At 54.5% G+C, this 21,278-nt stretch overlaps 1 protein-coding gene across 1 annotated transcript in view; it reads right to left on the bottom strand.

Annotated features, from left to right (window-relative positions):
* Positions 1 to 21,278, bottom strand: part of BICRA (BRD4 interacting chromatin remodeling complex associated protein) — a 57,478-nt gene continuing 36,200 nt past the window's right edge. The window contains exons 2-13 of the mRNA XM_067314528.1: positions 18,343 to 18,388; positions 17,073 to 17,115; positions 16,340 to 16,405; positions 12,494 to 14,497; positions 7,011 to 7,194; positions 5,929 to 6,056; positions 5,239 to 5,364; positions 4,391 to 4,452; positions 3,970 to 4,118; positions 3,276 to 3,370; positions 2,489 to 2,591; positions 1 to 1,594 (exon numbers count right to left, since the gene is read on the bottom strand). Of these exons, the coding sequence (XP_067170629.1) occupies positions 381 to 1,594; positions 2,489 to 2,591; positions 3,276 to 3,370; positions 3,970 to 4,118; positions 4,391 to 4,452; positions 5,239 to 5,364; positions 5,929 to 6,056; positions 7,011 to 7,194; positions 12,494 to 14,497; positions 16,340 to 16,405; positions 17,073 to 17,115; positions 18,343 to 18,383 (4,215 nt within the window). The 5' untranslated portion in view covers positions 18,384 to 18,388 and the 3' untranslated portion in view covers positions 1 to 380. The remainder of the gene's footprint in view (positions 1,595 to 2,488; positions 2,592 to 3,275; positions 3,371 to 3,969; positions 4,119 to 4,390; positions 4,453 to 5,238; positions 5,365 to 5,928; positions 6,057 to 7,010; positions 7,195 to 12,493; positions 14,498 to 16,339; positions 16,406 to 17,072; positions 17,116 to 18,342; positions 18,389 to 21,278) is intronic.

Genomic DNA, 21,278 nt, shown 5'->3' with positions numbered 1-21,278 from the left:
ACCGATCAGATATTCATATTAGCAATTTGTTACAGAATCTAAATTACACAGCCAACAATACCTATGGGCCCCACCAGTCCACCCCCAAACGCCTGGTTGCTTCTCACGTGCCGTGATACTGCGTATTTGACGAGACGAGCGTATTGTAAATCCAGCCTCAGCTTGTACTTTACAACATCTAAAACCCATCGTATCAACACTTGGACGAAGCATCGTTGGGACACCCTCCTTTCCCCGCTCCTCTTGTCCCAGGCCCGCGTAATCGGGTCTCCGGGAGGTGGCACCGATGACACCCCGTGGCGCTCAACCGTATCCAACCAGCAAGAGCTTCTTCTTCGGTCCTTGCTCATTGTCCAGTTTCTGCTCCGTTTGGTTTTCTGTTATCTGTTCAACGTCCTTGCTCCAAGGCCACCATTGTGATTGGGGGCAAGGTAAGCGTCCGTACGGTGGACAGGCGAAGAGAAAGGGGAGGAGGAGGAGTTGTAAGAGGAGGAGGGCGTCCGGATGTTCTGGCCCCCAGTCTGAGGTTGCTGCAGGTTGAGGATGCTGTCGATGGCGCTCTGTAGGTGCTCGTTGAGGGAGTCGTCCTGGGGGCTGTCGCTGGAGAAGCTGGCGTTGTCCACGTCGAAGGACTCCGACTTTCTGCGTTTGGCCGGGGGCAAGGGCACCTCCCAGGTGAGTTCTGAGCCGGAGCTGTGATCGGGCGGCTCCGTTTTTATCATCCCATGATAAAACTCATCCTCGACTTCTGCAAGTTCCTTCATAAGGCCACTGGTAGAGTCATCGGTCTTCTGTGGGGCAGGACTATCTTGCATCACGAGCGAGCGGGCGTCACTTCTGTTGAAGAACAGGAGCTTGGAGCTCTCCTCCGGCCGGCTCTTCTCCGTTGCAGCTGCCGTGGGGCTGTCATGGGTTTTGTGGGAGGTGATCACGCTCCGGGATCCATCCTCCTGCTTGATCACGAGGGTGCTGGGGATTTTATCAACTTTTGGGGCGCTCCCTTTTGGACAGGCATCAGAGGGTTTATCTGCTACAAAAGCATCCACGTTCTCTCGGTAAGTCTTACGAAGAGGAAGCCTGCAGTAGGTCACCATGGGCTTCTTCTCCACGGGAGCCGAGGCCACGTGGTCGACAGTCCCGTTCATTTGCCCGGCGGCGGCGGTGGAGGCGGTGGTGGTAGCGGTGGCAGCACTCGAAGCGTGCTGGTCCGTTGTTTTGATGACTCTGCACACAGGAGGCGGCTGGTGAACGGGATCCAAAGCGGTGTTGTGGACCACTTTGCTGAGACCAGCCTCCTGCTTGATCTTCAGCTTGAGGCCGATTCGACTACGGGCCTCGTACGTTTTGATCGGGGGTTTGCTCCTCGAAGGCAAAGCATCCTCATCGCCATCTAACGAAGGCGAAGCCTTGGCCCATGTCACCGACGGGGAGCCTCCGCTGTGCTTGATAACCAGCTTGGTGGGGTTGATCTGAGTGGCCGTCTGCACCGGGGGCACCTTCAAGTTCTCAGAGGCGGGCGCAACGCTGGATACGGAAGCCAGCGCCACCGAGGAAGAAAGGCTCTGCGAGCGGGACGACGAGGAAACGTACTCGTCTGCAACAGAAACACAACGGCAGGCGTCAGCACGAGCAGCAAACGCGGTGGCTTAAGAGGAGAAGCGTCAGAGGCGGGATCAGAGCCCCCAAGTCCTCGCTGCCGCTCCTTCAGCTACTGCACAGCACCTCTCGTTACCGGGGGCTCCCACGGCATCCCAGCGCTCCCCGCTTTTGTAAAAAACATTCTGAGTTTTGCAAATACACACTTACTCTGCTTCTGCTGAGGTCTGCTTTTTCTCCAACCATTTTCCCCTCTCACTAGCTGCAGCTCGCGCTCCGCGGCCCCTCTGCTCTCCCAGTGCTCCTTCCTTCCGCTCCCTACGTGCTCTATCCCTTGTTTGCTCCCCTTCCCTCCGTGCTTGCACTGAGCGCACAAGCGGAGGAACCCCACCAGGTGCGAAAGCCGCCCGTGCGCCGTTGCTTGCGAGCGCTCGCTAGGGACCATGTCCGGGGCTCGGGTAATGCAGCTGCTCACACTATACGGAAAACGCACGCTTGTTTTTCAAATTTCTCAACTACACAGATTTTTTCCTTGTTTCAGAGACATGTCCAGCACTTTCAAGTTAAGTCCAGCAAGTGCACGTTACCGGGGAAAAATGCCGTAACTTAACACAAACCTTTCACATAAAGAAACTCCAAGGCAGCCAGGAACCGTAAGCAATTTGTCAGGAGCCTAAACTCCGCAAGTAATTGCATAATTAATACTTTAGCCACCGAGATCTTTACTATAGGAAGACGGATGGGGAAGGCTACAGAATAGGTGGTCCTGCCTCGGGTGTCGCAGAGCAAGAAAGCATCACGTCTAGCTCCCGAAGAGGAGGGGAGCGTAACAGAGCGCATGATTACGAGCAGTAGACAAATAAGAAAAATAAATACATAATTCATCTCCCACCTGGTTTCTCCTTTGCCAGCTGCTTATCAAGCGCTAACATGGTCTTTTCCTCCTGTATAAACATGCGATCGATCATCACCATCTCCGCAGAAGGACTGACTCTCTGCAGATCACCAACGGGAAATCGGGGAGAGAAGGGGGGAGAAAGGCTCGTTACAGAGTTGGGGCCGCGAGCCGAGTCCGCGCAAAGCCAACAACCCTCCGGCGGCCGGGAAAGCAGGCGCCAAAGCAGGGGCGAGCGGCCTCGGTGCAGCCCGTCGTGCTGCACGCGAGCCGGTACGAACCTCAGCCGTGCATTCGAAAGCATTTTTCTCCCTCCGATACCTTTGGAAAGGCACCGAGGGGTGCGAGACAGCACATCTTACAGCAGGGCATTTTCACCTCACTGCACGGTAACAAACCACCATCTTAACACAGTCTATTAGACTATTATTCTTCCAAAATTTTTCCATGCCCATCCGAAAAGAGAAATGAAGACTCAGTACGAAGTTACCTTCCGTTGATTTCGTAGCAAGATAAACATCGGTTATTTGCAAGCACAGGATTTGGTCATAAATAGAAAAAAGCTCTCCTCGCCCCGCTATCTTTGTAGAAACAAAATCCCTGGACTCCCAGCGACTTCGCTGGGGCAGGACAGAGCCCTCGGACCACAATGCGGTCGCGCTGGGCAAACGCTACTACAATAAATAGGAACCGGCATCGTCTAGGATGCGAGTAACCTGGATTAGATAAAGGGCTGCTCGCTATCGCACCGGCGAGGAGGGAGAAGGCGGAACATCGGTCTTACCCGCGACTCCTCCAAGAGCAGCAGGCGGTATTTGTTCAGCATAGCTTGTGTGCGTTTCAGGAGCTGGGTGGACACCATTTCAAACTCCTCATCCACTGCAAGGAAAAGCACAAGGAGAGAGAAAAGAAGAGTTTGTGCAGGTTTTTCGAGCACAACTGTACCTGGAAATAACCCCCTAGGGTCGGAAATTTAACTTTTCCTTGGCAGAGGGATGCCACATGCCAAGGTAAACACAGACACAGGGCAAATGGTTCTTTGCATTATTAGCTTTTTTAGTAAACTCACCCGAAGGAGACCCTGAGCAAAGATTTCAATGTAATTTTTAGCTGCTATGAAAGACCCCAGAGGACTGTTAGAGCCTATACCAAGAGCTAAGGGCTCCGTTTCAACGACATCTCAGAGGATAAATAAGCTGTGATGGAACCTCTTTAACCTAGTTTTGAAAAAACTCGGGTCAGAAACCCTAGCAAACTTCAAATACGTTGTCGTGGGAACTCATGTTTTTCCGGAGCGAAGGCATAGATAGTTTCTCTTCCTTTTCAGTACCGGGCACATGCACTTGCTGTTTTTTCAAACCCAGGGCTACTATCCCCACAATTCGTACGACATCACCAGCAAGGTGCGACTCTGCCGGCTAACTACTAATTTTGGGCACGGCCCCGGGACGCGGAGGCGCTCCGCGCACAGAACTGACCCTTCTTATAGTCCTGGGCAGAGGGCAGCATCCCCTGGTAGACGTGATAGGGCAGGAGCCGCTGCAAGGCATCTTCGAACGAACGGAACGACGTCTTATAGTCGGGATGCAAAACCGCTCCCTGGTGTTTGTGCAGCTGCTCCAGGAAGCTGGAAGACAAGAGGTCGAATCAAGCTGCCGCGGGGTTTATTGCGCGCCCGGCCGCGGCGCAGCCGAAACTCCCGCTCCCCCCCCCGCTTCCAGCACTAATAGGGTCAGGCAGGGAGCGAGCTGCAAAGGGATCCTGCGAGCCAGCGCGGCTCTGGTGGGAGCAGCAGCGGTGCCGGTCGCCCTGGCATGCAAACCGAGGGACCCGCGCAAGCGAGCGGCTCCGCTTTGCTTTGCTGGCCCCGCGTGCTGCTGCCGCCACCGTGGCACTTACCAAGCCTCTTTGCTGGGCTGCAGCGTAGGCGCTTTCTTCAGGCTTCCAAGTTTGCCGTCGTACTGGCGAGAAGAGAAAGAGCACAGGTGAGACGACTCCGCGGGCCGGATTCGATCTGACAGACCGAAGGAGAAATCCTCCAGCCCGCGGCAGGGGGAATCCTTCCTATTTTGGGTGAGTTAGGGAGTATAAAGCGAGATTGCAAAGACTGGCGACTGCTCGAAAAGGAAGGGAAATCAACTGAATTGTTTTAGAGCTGGGGAAAAGAGCAGAAGGAAGAAAGCACAGATTGCCAAGGACTTTCAGCGCGGAGAAGCGCTTCCGCTCGCTTTGAACAAGACAGCTTTCAGGCGGCCTAATATATTCTTTTAGAGTCTCCACATAAATAAGATGTAAAGACAACATGCAAATAAACAGCATTTTTAAAATGAAAAGCTTAACAGTCAGCAGCCCGCGCAGGGCGGTGCACCGTCTCCAGCAGCACCAGCACCCCGGCACGGAGCACGTGCATCTTCCAGCAGCCATCTGCTCTTTGCCTCAAGATGAGATTAATCCTGCCTCTCCCATCCAGACATATTTGCTTAACCTGTTGTTAAGAAACCTAAGGAAAGATATTCCGCCCCTCCTTCAAACAGCTCACTTCAGGGCTCGCTTACCTTTACGGTCCGAAGTTTTACCCTTCTGCCTGACCTGAATCTTGTCTATTAGCCCGGTGTTTCCTGTTCTATCCCCCAGGCACCCGGAGAACAAACCGTCCCTTTGCACGGCCTCGACACCCTGTTTTTTCTCCCCAGCTTTTCGCGGAGTCCCCATTTCAAAGCGCCCGCGAGGCACGTGGGCAAGCTCACCAGCTGCTGGGTCTGCACGGGGACCGAGGGCAGGAGCTGCGACAACCCTTTTCCAACGACCTGGATCTGCAAGGGACCTTTTCCAAGGTTCAGGCCTGAGACTGAGCTAATCACTCCGGGCTTAGGCTGCAGGAGAAACAAAAAGGTAGGGTTTTTTTTTTTTTTTTTTTTTTTTTTTTTTACTTGCAACGCCAGCATAAACGGGCTAAATAAAAATTAATTGCCAAAACGCGCGGCGAGAAACGGCTTGCCGAGACGACATCGGTCACTGTCGAAAGATGGGATTACAACGGGATTCCTTTCTGTTCGGGTGCAAGCGCTCAAGTCTAAACTGCGTTTTTGCGTGAAATTATTATTCTGATTTGTAATTCCACAAATCTGCATCAACAGACTTCACACACCATTAAATAAATTGATAAGTACATCAATTCCCTTAAGGAGGAGGAACGGAGTTCCCCTCCCCAAAGGTTTCATTAATATTGATGGCAGTAATAATTTTTATAGCGTCTTCAGAGGTTCACAGTACTTAAAGCAAAACCTATTGGCGATATTCAGATAGCTGCTGCAAATTAATTTCTCCTTCTCCCATAAAAACCTGCAAAGCTGGAGCGGAATTCTAACGGGTTTTGTTTGCTCTAAAACGGGAAAACTTTGAAGAGAAACGGAAAACCATTAAAAACGCGTTCTCACCTGGACGGGCTGCTGAATAGCAAGCGCTGTCCCCGACTTCCCTTGGGCTGCCATCCCCTTCCCGGCAGAAACGGGTGCGGAAACACTAGTGAACGTTTTACTCTCCGCGGGGACGGGGGCGGTAATACCTGGCAAACACGAAACACGGCGGCGTTTTTGTTTGTTGAGCTCAAGTTTAGGTAAAACCTAATTACGCCCTGGGTTCAGGCGGCGCGTTTCTTCCCGAAGGACGGAGGTTCACGGGCTGTGCCGAGGTGCTGGGCCGACCTGGGCGCCGGCGCCTTCGCAATTACTGAATATCGGAAAGTTTTGGTGCCGCCTTGCGGCCCTGCACATCATTGGAGGAAGGGGAGGAGAAAACCCCACCGCGTGCTCATGCAGGGGGCCGGAAAATTCCATTATTCCCACCGGACGCGGGCCGGGAGGCCAGGGCTGAGCACCCTCGTCATCGAGACGCATGCCGGGCACCTTCTGCAAGCCCAGCGGGGAAGGATCGGGATTTTGCAAGGTGCTACTGGCGCTGGGCTGAGAGCAAACCCAACTCAAGATCCTGCTGTCCCACAAATAGGGTTATTCCTTTTTGCTTTCAAAAAAAAAAAAAAAAGGAAATTTGTGGCCCTTATTTTTCATGCAAAGAATTAGTTTTGTTATACGACTCCAGGGAAGATGTGAAAAATGATTACAGCCGGGCCTCTAGCTCAATTTGTGAAAATACACAGGAGATGCGTAGAAATGCATCTTTCATCCGCTTTCGGGATGCAACAGATAAATCTACAGCAGCGGGAAAGGGCAAAAGCAGTAAATACACCCAACGATCTCCCAAAAACCTCGATTAAGCCTTCCAAAAAAATAAGCCCCAAGTGCAGACGAGCTGCATGGCGAGACCGCCCCAGCACGGGAGCCCCCAGCGGGGCCGCAGCCTCGCGGCAGCGCCCTTTCCCTCCCCGAACCTCAGCAAGCGGCACTGGCTGGGGCCAAGGCGCCACCGTCTCCGGGAACCGCCTGGAGGAGTCCCGCGAACGGGGACAGCACCTCCTGGAGTCAAAATAACCCCCCGAGCCGGGAGCCCCCCTGAGTCCCACCTGCGGGAGCCGGCGGCGGTGCGGCGGCAGGGCTGGGGGCCGGCGTGCCCCCCGCTGCCGCCGCGGGCTGCCCCGGGCCGCCGAGCAGCACCGAGGAGGGCTGGCTGCCGAAGGGGCCCAGCGCCGGCGAGGCCTGGCCGGGGGCCGTCTGCTGCTTCGGCTGCAGGATGATCCCCTGCGGCACCTGCGAGGGAGGGAGAAAGAAAAAGCAGCAGGTGAAAAACCCGCCCCGGGGTCGTCCGCGAACGGCCCCGACGCGTCCCCTCGGCGCGGGAAAGGGCCGGCAGCCGGTTCGGTTCCCGCGGAGGAGCGGCCAGGTGCCGACTTGGCACCGAACTCCTCCGGAGCCACCTGGGCCCAGAGCCGGGGACACGGGAACGCGCCCCCCATGCCCAGAGCCAGCCAGGCCCTCGTAAGGGCGTTTAGCAGAAATTCATGTGCTGTTAAGTGAAAAACGGGTTGGAGCGTTGCCCTTTTCGCCCCCTATTCCTCTTCCTTTTTCCCCCCCAAAAGTAAAAAACAAATACTTGCAGGCTGATTTTAAAGGTTTGGCTTTTTCAGGTACTTCATTAGAAAGCCCCTGATCCACTTAAATCACTGAGTCGCTGTTATCTGGAATCGGACTGTTCCCCAAGAGTCCAGGGAAGACCCGGAGCCCCGCAGAGCCAGGCTGGAAGCACCGGCGCTCCCGGGCTTCGGGCACCACCGGCCTCGCGGGACAGGGTGCACAAGCGAACGGGGCCCGACTTTGCTTCTGTCGTCACAAACGCCTTCTCTTCAACCCACGTTAATTAAAATACAAGTTGCATATAAACAATCGTATAAATCGCACTCATGGAAGACGCCTATTCTTCTACCAGCGCTAAACGTGAACGTATGTATATACGTTTGCGTAAAGACAGGTAACATCAAGATGCGATCCACAGCAAAAACACACCAGAGGAAGAGATGCGTCGCAGCAGGATTAATTTAAGCAAGGTGATTGTATTTTCTAAAGCCGGAGAGCGTGCTCAGCACCGTCACGATAGACATGGCAAGGCAACCCCGGCCCCCCGCGTGCTTGCCGTCTAGAAACAACCAAAACACGGCAAAACCCCCATGCAACCGACACCGCCTGGGCCGTGCGAATGAAGGAGCAGGTAGCCGAGTTCTCGAGCGGCAGCCCTCGACCGTGAGCACAGGCGCGCAAGGGACCGGATCGGCTTTCAGCTCTGGTTTTGCATTTAATCCCGCCGATCCTCGGCTTTTCAGCTCTGCTTTTGCATTTAATCCCGCCAATCCTCAGCTTCTCAGCTCTGGTTTTGCCGCCGATCCTCGGCTCGCCTTTGCTCGCGGTGGCAAGGCACCGGCACCCGGCTCCCGGCCTAAACCGAGCACAAAACTCCCAGCCGTCGCCGGCACTTATTTACCTGCGGGAACCTGTCCAGTATTTGCTTCTGCTGAGGAGCGGGGTTTGGAATTGCTGAGAGGGTTTGGAATTGGCTCGGAAGCATCTGAAAGCTGCGCTGCTGCTCTGCGGCTAGGTGAAGCGTTTGGGTGGGGGTCGGGGGCTTGCCGGGACCCTGGGCCGGGAATTGCAGCGGGAAGTGGGGGGAGGCAGCGTCGGCCGGCGGCGGCGGCGGCCCCTCGGCCGGCGGCGGCGGCGGCGCCGGGAAGGGTGCCGGCGGCTGGGACGGGGGCCGCAGCGGGTGCGGGGAGGCGGCCGCCGCCGCCAGCTGGCTCTGCATGGCGTAGAGGCCCGGCACGGGCGCCTGCGGGGTGCAGGAGCGGGCCAGGGGCTCGGAGGGGGGCCGCGAGAGGGGCCGCGACGGGGGCCGCGACAGGGGCTGCGGCTGCGAGGGCGGCCGGGGCGGCGGCGGGGACTGCAGTTGCGCGAGGTGGGCGGGCTGCAGCTGCGGACTCTCGCCCAGGGGAGGATGAGGTAGCGAGTGGGACGGGGAGGCTCCAGGGAGCTTCTGCTGCCCTGCGGGTAACTGCAACAGAGAAGGAAAGAGCGAGAAGTTAGTCGAAGCTCGGGAGCCGCTCCTCAACCGTGCGCTCGGCGCCGTCCCCTCCCGCGGCACCGAAGCCCCCGCGAAGGGAGCTCGGCATCGCCTGCGCTTTGCTCTCGCGCCTTCCCTAAGCTCGCTCGCCCGCCCGGGCCAACGCTGCTTTTAAAAGCGGCGTCAAGGGCGCTAAAGGATATAGCGAGGGCTGGAAATGTGAGGGCAGCTTCAGCCGCGCGTTTCGCTCCAGCTTCCAAGAGCGGCTCCGCTTTTCCGGGCGAGCGAGCTGGCTGCTTTCAGAGCTGCCGGCCTACGGCTCCAACCCCATGTGCCTGGGGGAGGCAGCATCTACCAGCCTCCTTCCCCAAAAAGCATGTTCATTCCTTCCCCGAATGCCCGGGAAGGGGGGAACGAACCCCCTCTCCGGCGTTTTTGCCCTCGCGCCCCCCTTACTGCAGCTTGGGGAGAGCAGCTCCTTTCCCGCAGGAACTACCCCAAATATCTCGGTGGTCGTCGGCTCCCCAGAACGCTGCTCTAGCGGATGGAGCTATCCGGGAGTTTTAAGGCGGATAGCCCTGAAAGGATACCGGCTGCTTTTAAGTTCCCTGGTAGGGGAGTTAGTTCAGAATCGTACTTATAAAAACTTTGGGGGAAGAAGCCAATAGAGGAAGCGGCGCTCCCAAGTCTTACTGCGCCGCAGAGCAGCCTCTCGCCGACGTCTCAATAACCATCACAGCGCTGTGCAACTACCAACTGCTACCAAAACAGAGTCGGAAAGAAAAGTAAAATAAAGCCTCCGGGCGGCAGGCAGCAGCTTGCAGGCGGAGAGGGAGAGAAGGAGAAAGAGCAGCGCAGGGCGGCAGCAGCGGATGCAGCAGATGCAGCAGCAGCGGCAGCAGCAGCAGATGCAGCAGCAGCAGCGCAGGGGTTAGTGCGGGCAAGCAGGAGCCCGGCGGGGACCAGCTGCCCAAGCCCGTTCGGCTCCGGCCGCTGCGTCCCCGGGGACCGAAGGGGCTCCGCCACCCCCGCGTACGGGGACCGCCGCCTTCCTCCTCTTCAGGTTTTCTTCTCGGCATAAACACACGCTTACCTGCCTTTTTGCACGAAGGTGAGCTAAACGGGCGGTCTAGACGCTTTTGTTTTAAAAAGCGAACCACAGCTGGCATCTGCTTCGCCCGCTCCTACCTACAGCTTCGGTCCAATATTCTTTAACACACAGAAAAGCGGGCCGGAGGAAGACCTCGGGAGCTTCACATCTTCACACGGCAAAAACAAAATGATGGGAGACTTTCCACACCACCCAGGCTTTCTCTTCCCTACAACGCACCATTTCCCACTCCGGTATTAATCCTTTACATAGATGCACGTGACAAAACGCAGCCAAGATTAGCCGAAGCATTTTAGGAAACTGTCGGTTTTATGAGGAGGGTGTTTTTTGGTTTTTTTTTTTGCCCTTTGGCCAGACTCTTTCACCAGCTCACTTTGGTGGGACCCGGGGCCGGGCTCGGCAGGGAGAAAGGCGCCTGTGGCCCCCCCTGCGCCGCATGAGGATGAACCGTCTCCATCGACAGGGAAGGAGAGGGAGCAAAAAAGCCGGCAGGGGCTCCGAGAGGAAGGACGGGTGGGACGGAGGACGAAGCAGGCGGCATGGGAACGGCCGGCGGGCAACCGAGGTGTGAGGTTCGGTCCTTGGGACCGGTGCCGGGGCGGCGGAGGCAGCGGCGGGCAGCGCGGTGCCCCGCAAAGCCCCTGCTGCTGCTGCCGCTGCTGCTGCTGCTGGCGGCTCCCGTCCTCCTGCAACGCCTGACGCGTGCAGCACGGGCCGCGTTCGGGGCTCCTTCTCCTTCGCTCGCCTCCGTCGCTGTCGGCCGTCCAACCCTCACGACGCTCATCCAGGCGCTGCCCAAAGCGCCGCACTAGCGGCGCCTCCATAAGGTTGCCGAAACCAAAACCGTTTTGGCTTTCGCTCTTCATCCCTCCTGCCCTGGACACCGGTGTTATCTTTTCTCATGGCTTGTGCTAGGGTCAGGGTGATCCGAGCTATCGTACTCAAGGGAAACGGCTTTCCCTGAGGACGGGAAGAGCGATTTCGGAGAGCGTAGAGGAACCTGTAGCGTCTGGCCAGAGCCAGACGCTGGAATCACAGCAATGTTTGTGCCCTCTCAAAAGGCCTAAAACGAAACGCAGGGAGAAGCCCTACGTGGTTACGGCTTTATGCAACGATATTCACGCTTGAATTTCAACCTGCGTTAAATGACAAATAGAGACGGAAGTTCTCAGAGCCAAGGAAACACTCCTGAGTCTCCGTTCCCAACGTCCCTCCTCACCCATGTGCTCGGGCTGTAGAGCTTACAAACACAGCGCGTGTGCAAAGCCGGGTGTAGGAGACTCTTCTCTCCGACGGTCTGAGTAATATTTGCTTCTGAATTTCAGGGGCTTTGCGAGTTCCCTAGATCCCTGGTGACAACACTAACTAACTCGTCTTTAGTAGTAAGCAGCTATCTAGTTTTAATTACGCTGAAACATATGAAATGTCAAGTGCGAAACTGCACACGTCCATACCTGTGTTACCAGTAACATTAAAGAGAGAATTTTAAAGCTTCCCATTTACTTTCGTTACTGAAGTTTAAAAAAAAGAACAAAGTAAAAGAGATTTAACTCCCTTCTCACTTCTCTCTCTCCGAATTCAGGGACTTGGATAAGTTCTGGATGAGGATCCACCACTATCGACACGAATTCAAGAATAAAGACAACCCACGATAGTTGAAATTTGACGTCTAAAACATGTGAAAAGACCTATATCAACATAAGTACGATCAGATAAGACGTATTCTGACGCCTGCATTCGCTACTGAGCCGATCTTGACTTCCTCAGGGCTGGGAAACGCACACAAAAACGGGTGGCACCGAAGCCTACGCACGGGCAGAACTCCTGTGACGGGATACGATGAATTTCTGCCCACCCAGTGACCGTTTTTAAGAATTGGAGTCAAGTTAGCGATGGTGGAAAAAGTCGCACTGGAAGGCAGGGGCTGAGCTCCCGCCACAAGCCGGAGGACGGAGGCGCCGGGTGCAGCAGCTCTCCTGGCCGCCGCTCCGGCACCGCTGCCGGCTCTCGGCAGTGCCGGCAGCCTTCGCGATCCAGATAAGCCTCTCACCGACTAACTCCTCCCTCCCAATTGGCTACCGAACGGCTGTGAGGTGACGGCGGCCGCCGGGGAGAGGCCAGGCTGGGTGCACGGCCGGCGGAGGCTCTGCTGCGCCCGGCAGGACCCCCAGGCCGTCCGTCCATCACGTTGCCCTGTTACGGGCAATTCGCGGTGAAGAATTACAACTCCAGAAGAGCGCTTTTAGCGTGCGCAGCCTACGAAGAACGCCCGAAACTGGTGCTTTTTAAAGCCCACCCCTGCTCCGCGCTTTTCTCCGAGCGCTCAAGAGGAAACAGGCCGTACCACCAACGCGACCCCCCCCCCCCCCCCCGAGAGAGCTTTCACTTGCCTGTTGCAGAAACATCTGCATGGAGTCTTGGTTGATGACGGTCCCCGCGGCCGCCTGGCCCAAGATGATCTTCTCAGGGCTGGAGGCCAAGCTGGGGCTGGGCTGCGAGGTGGCAGGCAAGGGCGCCGGCTGCTGCGCGGGCGGCGGTGGCGGCGGCGGCTGCACGTTGAGCTGCAGCGGGGCGGGCGGCTGCGAGGCGGCCTGGACGGTAAGGATGGAGGACTGCTCGCCAGCGGGCAGCAGGCCGGTGCCGGAAGCGGGCTGCGGCTGAATGAGACCCGGACTCTGGCTGCTGGTGGTGGCAGACGCCTGGATGCTGACAGCCTGGTTGAGGTTCTCCGCCGCGTTCAGCATAGCCACCTGGTTCGGCAGCGTCACGCCTTGGATAACCGTCTGCCCCGTCTGGTTGATGGCGCCGCCGGCCAGCGAGGCGGCCACTGAGGGTTGGCTCTGGGTGGTCAAGCTGCCGGCGAGAGAAACGGGCATCTGGAACAGAGCCGGCTGGCCCACCTGCCCGGGCTGCAGCTGGATGGGGGCGGAGAGGATGTGAGCGGTGCCGTGGGCGTTCTGCGAGGTGAGCACCTGCCCCAGGTTCAGCTGGCTGGCTATGTTCTGGTTGGTGAGGATTTGGGCAGGCAAGGCTTGGTTGGTTATCAGCTGTCCGCCGGGCCCTTGGCTGGTTATGATATGGGCTTGCCCGCTAGGGTGCGAGGTGGTCAAGATCTGCCCTCCCATGTTGGCCTGCAGGGCCGAGAGCTGCTGGGGTATCTGAACAGCGGAGGCGCCCGCGATCTGCCCGGGAAGGAGGAACTGGTTTTGACCCTGTAGCATGGCCTGAGGAACGTGTTGCGCTGGGATGACGATACTGCTGCCTTGGTTCAGCAAGTGCACGCTCATGGGCTTGTTGAGGGCTTGCTGCTGCGGCGGAGGCTGCTTGAACATGTTGGCGGGAAGCCCTTGGGGGAAGCCCGACAGCACGACGTTCTGTCCTGGTTTACCTGCCATAAAAGTCAGGTTCTGCTGGGCCTTCTGCTGTTGCAGGGCAGCTTCGTTCTGGATGGTCAAGGTGGTGTTGTTGGAACCGAAGGGCTTGGGGGTGATCTGGTAGAGTTTCTGCTGGAGGACCCCTGCAGGCTTGGGTTGAATTGGCGTGGGCGTCCTATGGATGATCACGTTTTGGGCCTGCACTAAGGGGCTGCTTAGGTTGGAAGTGACGGTGAGAGGCTGGGAACCTTGGGTACCAGACACGCTGCCAAACATCGAGTTTCCGTTCAGCGTCGTAGTGGCCACCGCCGGCAGATTTTTTTGGATGACAAGACCAGCGTTCTGTGGAGAAACCCCGGTTGACGCAAGGGTGACCTGCTGCTGCTCAGGTGCTGTCTGGGTGATGTAGCTGCCTACAGGCATGGTGGCCACCTGGGAGGGCTGAACTTGTTTCGCAATGATCTGCTGTGCTGACTGGTTAATGGCCATCACTTGCTGCCCAACCACCTGAATTGGCCCGATTCCCAAAGTCCCACTTGGGCTTCCATTGGGCAAGCCCTGAAGGTTGGAAATCGGCTGGATGGTGACATTCCCTAAGCCGACCTGCTGGAGAAAAGGCTGAACGCTGATGGCCTTATTGACAACATCTGCTCCTACCGACTGCTGCACCAGCGCTTGATGCGTCAGGACTGCAGGTTGCTGCAGCCCGATTAAGTCAGCGCCACTGGAGAAAATCTGCGGGGTGCCATCGGAGGCCGTCTGCACCACCGGCTGAAGCGTGGGAAGCTGGAAGGACCCCAGGTCCAGCTCGGCCTCAGCCTCCAGCGTCTGCTCCGTGATGTTCGCCTCTTGCAGGCTCTGCTGGAGGATGTCGCAGGGCTGGTCCGAGTTCGGAAGGTTTGCCCCGCTGCTGGACGGCGACCCCAGGATGTCATCTTCTAAAAAGTCTAGGTCCACGCTTGTTGTGGGCTGGTTCTGTTCAGTGTTCAGATGATTGCCAGAGGACTCTTGCACGTGCAGCTAAAGATTTAAGGTCAGAGGGAAGAAGAAAAAGAAGGAAGCGTTGAATTCAAAGACACGAAAGAGGATTTTAAATCTCTCTCAACTGCTCTGTATCCTTACTGGGACTGTTACCGCGAAACGGCTTTTGTGAGCCGCCGCAGAACTAATGAGGTGAACGATCCATTCTACAGCCTGTACCTTTAATTTAGTAAATAGGCGAAGCGTTTTGGCGTCCCTGTAAGATCCCAAATAAATGCACGGCATTGCTTCGGAGCGTGCAAGACGCACAAAGTGACTTGCTTTAAGTTACAAAGCGAGCCAACGGCAGGGCTGGTTAAGAGCCTCCAAAAGAGCAGATGCGCAGCTCCTTTGCTTTAAGCCCTATAACGCCCTTGGATATAAACAGACAACAGAGCTCACAAAATATTTCTTGCCTTTCTTACTGAATTAACCGAAGACTAAAATTAAGCTGCTGCTTGAACCAGAAGCGGAAATTGCATGTGCTGAAACAAACTTCGAAACCCAACAACCCCCCCGCCACCTTTTCTTGCACCAGATGCTCAAACAGCCGTTAACCCGGCTCGGGCACCCGCTCCCGCCGCCCGCAAGGCGCTGGCTGCCCTCGAGCCAGCGGGAAGCATCTAGCAGACAGCGAAGGCGGCGTTGGTAAGGACCACAAAAAATGACAGAAAAAGCCACACGCGGTCTAACGTCAGACATCGCTGGCTCTATAAGGTAAAGTTTGGTAAAACATTGATTTTAAATTGTTCGTTCCAATTTTCTAGTAGATCCGAGTAGAACTAAAGCTCAACTTTTCTAAAAGTTTCTCGGCTTTCCAACAAGTACGGTAAAGCATCAGGAGTTTCACTGAAATTCTCTGTACAAATAAAGTGCAATGTGAACAGGAATGGGGAAAAAAATTAAGACTTTTATTATGATGTAACTGCAAACACAAAAAAAGTGACAGAATAACACATGTCCTTGGGGGGAAAAAAAAAGAGGATTTTTACAATCTATTTCCACTTATTTCAACTTCACTGCACTAGAGGCCTGCAAGGAAAGAGCTGGGCCTGTTTAGCTTGGAGAAGAGAAGGCTGAGAGGAGATCTTATCAATGTGTACAAGTATCTGAAGGGAGGGTGTCGAGAGGATGGGGCCAGACTCTTTTCAGTGGTGACGAGCGACAGGACGCGAGGCAATGGGCACAAACTGAAACACAGACACTTCCATCTTAACATGAGGAAAAACTTTTTCACTGTGAGGGTGACAGAGCACTGGAACAGGTTGCCCCGAGAGGTGGTGGAGTCTCCTTCTCTGGAGATATTCAAAATGCGCCTGGATGCAATCCTGTGCAATGTGCTCTAGGTGACCCTGCTTGAGCAGGGGGGTTGGACTAGATGATCTCCAGAGGTCCCTTCCAACCTCAGTGATTCTGTGATTCTGTGATTCTGTGAAACTGGATAATCCTCCTTCAATTCTAAGAACGAACTAAGGGGAAGGTGACAAGACATGTTTTCTCAAACTGTTTTAAGCACTAACATTCTTCCAAATCATTTTGTACTATTATACCTTTTGCTTCTTTTTCACCTTATTTTCTATCCTCAAAGCTTTTCCCAAGTTGAAAGTAGAAAACCGACTTTCTATGCGCACATGAAATCAACTTTTCTCCCCTGAAATGCAGGGTACATGTTGGAGCTATTTCTCTATAAATCTTGGGGAATAAACCCTGCATCCTGTCTATTTACTGAACCTGGAAAACAGATTAAAAACAAGCCTGCGAAACAAAAACAAAAAACAAAAAAAAAGAGGGAAAGGTTTCTAAACTAGCATTCCCCAAGTATAAATTAAAAAAAATACATACCCCAGCACCTTCAAAAAAGGCACTGGCTGCATCTCCTGTGTTGTCCAGGAGATCATCACTGTCAATCTGTAATTAAAAAGATTTTATTTTACTTTCTTTAAATATAGTATTTAAAAAAAATAAAAAATGAATTCAGTGCTGACTGGCAGCCACTGGAAGCGGACAATCTCTAACGGAGAGCGCACGCGGCGCATGGGCAGCGGCAGGGCAAGCTCCCCTCCCATGCACCATCTCCTGCCAGCAGGCATCAAATCTCATCTAAAAGTGTCCCAAAACCTGGCTCAGAAAAGGAGGGCTTGTTCTACACGGCCATGTCGTAGTTGACTCCTTTACCCAGACGCCAGCGGCATATTTTAAGCAGGCAGCTGCCTAGCAGAAAGATGCCCAACGTGTTTTGCGTAGGGCACCAAACCGCCGCCGGCTGATAAGGGGTTATAATTGCACTAATTTGCCGTTCCACCTCGCAAGCGGCTCTCTGCAAGCGATTCCCTGCGTCGTAGCAAAGCCCTGTCGACCTCGTGCCGTTCTGCACCGTGCAGCTTCTAGCGCAGGCGCTGGGAGATGAAAAGCGCCTATCACCCCCTGCACAATCCTGTTCGTTGCTCTCATTAAAGAGTCCTAAGATCTAAGGGTGATTGTGAAGTTAGGTTTTTCTTTCTTTAAAAGTTCATTAGCATTTAAACTCTTTTTTTAAAATAAAGTTTTTAGTTAATAAAAACAAGTCATTGCTCACCTTTTCAGATCCATGTAAAAAATCATTCAAGGCCTGAGGATCACTGCAAAACAACACATGAAACTATTTAAGGAAAGAACACATGACCCACTTTGAATCTGGAGCAAAATACATGTTTCTAATTAATGCATTAACATCACTTTGACTCCTCTCGCGTTCCGACCGCTGGCAGCATCTGCGACATCGCAGTCGCTCCTCAGTGCGCAACAGCGGGGAGCACGACCAGTTAAAAGCACTCCGGTCGCAACCAGTCCTCCTTGCAGAACGCCGTGGTGCGCAGAGCTCCGCAGCGGGACGCGGTGCGGTTCCGGGCGCCAGCGCGCGCCGGGAGCCGTCAGGCCGCGCGGTCACCGCTGCCACCACGGGCGAACGCAGGGCGGACCCGCTCCGAGTAAAAACCATCAGGTCTGCTATCACACGTGTATTTAGAAAAAAAAACATTAAAAATTGGATGAGAGATTTGAAGTGTAGGAATTAATGACGTGCACTGGTTTATACTGTCATGGACATGCTTTAGCATGGATATAACACAGGCATTTGAAGATGGCAAGTTTTTTTTCCTTCTTCTCCTGGGTCACTAACACTTTCTGATTCCCCTTCCCCTGTTATTGCTGCAGAGCCCTAATTACCAAATCACTGGCAACAGTATTTTCTCATATAAGCAGCAGCTGGGTAAAATGCTCTCAGTAGCAGCTACTCAACCAAAGCACCTCCCGAACCCCCTGAATTTCACCCCAGGAGGATAACGGCAGGTTTCTAAGTTTCAGAAGTTTACAAGCTCTTGCAAGCCAGCCTCATTTGTGGCTCGGTACAAAATTCAGTCCAACCATGTCGTGCGCCAACCTTTTTGGGTCTACCAACATGGAGCTGGCCCGTTGGGGGGAAAGGCGAGGGGGCAAGCGAAGCCAAAAGCGGCTCGCAGGTGCCCCGGGAGGAAAAGCCACCCGGGTCCTTGGGCATCCATGCCAGGACGAGACGTTCGTGCCCAGGAGAAAAGGCAGCTAAGGAAACAGAAGAGCAAGAAGGCGCCTGTGCAAATCCAGCAGCGGCAGAGGAGACCTTTCGGAGGGACTTTAGGATGCTGACAGGTTCTCGCAGAGAAGTTCTGGGACACCAAGCCCCCACACAGGAGAAATCGAGGTGACGGATTGAGATCGCCTACAAATCGACTGCAGCAGAAATTCCCTTCCTACTGCAATGCCTCCCTCAAAAATAGCATAAAAGGTGACAAATTACCACGGCTTCGTGTTCATGATGTGGCACTACTTACCAAATTACATCTAGCAAGCACCGGCCATCTTCATCATCCATGTCAACTGAAAAGAGAGGAGAGAGAGACCACGTTACTGGTAGGAAGGCAGAACTGTCACACGGCTCGGCTCGTATCATGCTCACGCATCGCTCCTTGTTCCCTCGCATCCCAAACACAGCACTTTGCATTTCAAAAGGCTTCTCCTTCCCACACAGCCCTACCTATATGCACACACCACATTTCATCTTGCTCATGACTGTCAAATAACCTTGGTTCGTTAACGCTTTTGCTTAGGTGCCGAAGGTCCTTTAGGCTTCAGCCCCTCGGAGCACAAATGCAAGTACAGTCACAGCCCAGTTCTTGTTTTCGTGGCTGTGTATTGGGGCTCATTACGATCGCCAGGCCGTCGGCTCCTGAAGTTGTCTGTTCCTGCAGAAGAGCCTCCTTGCTAAGGCAGAACCGGCATTTAGCACTGCCTGACGGTTGTGGTTCTGTGGCCGCTGCAGCCTGAGGGGAGACGAGGGGGCGGACGATGTGCTGGAGGGAAGAGCTGCCGTTCAGAGGGCTCTCAACAAGCTGAAAGACAGAGCTAACCGAAACCTCACAGACTTCAAAGACGAGCCTTGCCCATGGGAAGGAACAATCCCAGGCAGCAGGACAGGCTGCGGGGCCAGTAGCTAGGAAGGGAAACTCGGAGCTCTCAGTCAACGGTAAGCCCAGGAACGAAAGGGCATCTGCTTCTGTTCTTCCCCACGTTCATCCCTCCGGGGGAACGAGGGACGAGAGGGCGTCACGGAACGGCATGCTGCTTTCTGGACAGAAACGAAGCTCCGCAGCAAACGACGAGAACTGCGCGAGGCAATCTTTGAATCCGCAACGACTCCAGGGAAGTCAGCCCTAAAGAAGCTGCGACAACTGCAAACCGTAATCGTTTCGACCAGAAGCAAAGCACCATGCTCCTCGGCTACAGGAGGCTCCCTATTTCAAATAAAAAACTTAAATAGCTGGATATAGTAGCCAAGGGAGCCACCTACTCTACTGGATGCGAAGTGTAGCATCACGTCTACAGAGGTTCGAGCTGGGTAAAACAAAAAGAAACAAAATGAGGTTTCAAGGTGATGGTCTACGACCTTTAAGGGTTGGAATAAGGTTGATGCCCTAAGGGGGCATTAGCATTCAGATACATGTTTTGTGTTGAACGTGTTGAGAACACGGCGCTGCAGAGACTCGACCTTTCTGCTGGGACGCTCGCTCGTCCACAGTAAACCCTCCCTGGGAAACCTGAGGCTGTTTCTCTGTTTTAACACTACGGACTGTGCACCTGCCATCGGCTTAATACTATTTATTGAGAGCAATAATCACTTCAACCAAATATTCATTTTCAACCCCTTCAGCACAGGTGACAGTCACGCAACCAGAGACCTTTGCGAGACAGAACGGTTTGAAGATCAACTCTGAGGCTACCTCGGTCCGAGAGCCAGATCCCAGGCAGAAAAGAGCGAGTACTATCACAGTAGTTTCCTAGTGTTTGGGAAAGTCATGGAGAAGGTGAAGAAACTGGCAACAAGAAACACTTCCCGGCTTCGGGAAACGTAACTCACCTCTTGGGCGCTGAGGGCAGATCAGCTAGATGAATTGGGGAGAAGGAAGCCCCTTTGCTAGCCCAGGTTCCGACACGTAAATCCCGCTGCCGACCCTCCTCGGCAGCCGGCAGTGCCCGCGCAGATGGGAACTTCTGCTCACGGGAGGAAAACGTTGCTGCTCTGGATCGGGGTGGATCTAGCGCGGAAGCCTGCCGGCCTGCCACCACCAGCAAGTCACCCAGTCTCCCGTCCACGGACGGAGACACCCTCCAGCCCTCCCCGAACAACTGTGGTTTCGGCCAGGTGACACCGTACTATCCCTTTCCGATATGTTTTCACACTAAACTCGGATCTTTCAAAAAGGATAAAGAAAATTAAAAGAAAAATCTCATCTTCTACAGACAAAACTGGTGAGCGAAGAGAAAGCATAAACAGCATCAGGGCTCTTTCAGCCTGTGAAGGTCCCAAACAAATGTGGGTTTAAGAAACACCTGCCTCCGATAGCGCCCAGATTGTTTCCTTTAAGTAACAAACCTTCCTATCAGCTGGATATCAAAAATACCGCTACTCCGGTTTCTCTCCGGACAGATCCAGGATGGGTTTCCATCACCGTTTCCCTAACTCGGTGTTAGGTTTCGTTCTCGGGAGCGGGAGGCAGATACCGCTACACCGGCCTGGGCGCTCCCTAGCAGGCTGAGGGGCGTGAGAAGGTTTTTCGACCTGTCTTAAACCCACCGAGGAGAAACCGTCCAGCAGGCGCGCTACTTTTCAGCGCTGCTTCGACCGAGCGGCTGTTTGCCACGACAGAAGCACCAGGAGACGATTTAAATTAGATCCAGTTACCTAAAGGCTTACTTTTGGAATACCTAATATTTAAAAAAATATATGTTGCACCGTACATGTGTACATACTAATTTATCATAAAGCCTCGACATAGTCCCTGGCAAATCGTACTTTGGAGCGTTTTGCTTCAGAAGGTGAAACTGGGAGGTTACTGCAAGAAAATCCCAGCCCGGCATCAAGCCACCTCTTAGCAAAGCCCTTTTTACGGCTGGGTCTGGAAGACGGTGGGGGTTTTTTGGCGTTTCCCCCTCTCCTGGGTGCGGGTCTGCGCTGCAGCCGTGGTCTGCGCAGAGCTTAAAGGCACAGAGGCATCAGACTCCCCAGCGAGATGCCCAGCACCCCCGCGCAAAATCGGCAGGGGGAATCAGCTCATTTGCCCCAAGCGGGGCCTCGGAGCAAGGGAAAACATCCTCCAGCCTCTGCCCCTCGATGCTTCCAATTCCGGCGTGCCGCTCGTCTTCCCCCTTCAGTTTATTGCTCTAAAGAGTTTATTTTTAGCGAAGCCCCGGTGCAGCAAACACCGTGACT

The sequence above is a fragment of the Apteryx mantelli genome, chromosome 35, assembly GCF_036417845.1.
Source record: "Apteryx mantelli isolate bAptMan1 chromosome 35, bAptMan1.hap1, whole genome shotgun sequence".
NCBI lineage: Eukaryota > Metazoa > Chordata > Aves > Apterygiformes > Apterygidae > Apteryx > Apteryx mantelli.
The sequence above is the reverse complement of the archived record's forward strand: the minus strand, read 5'-3'. Positions and strand labels throughout refer to the sequence as shown.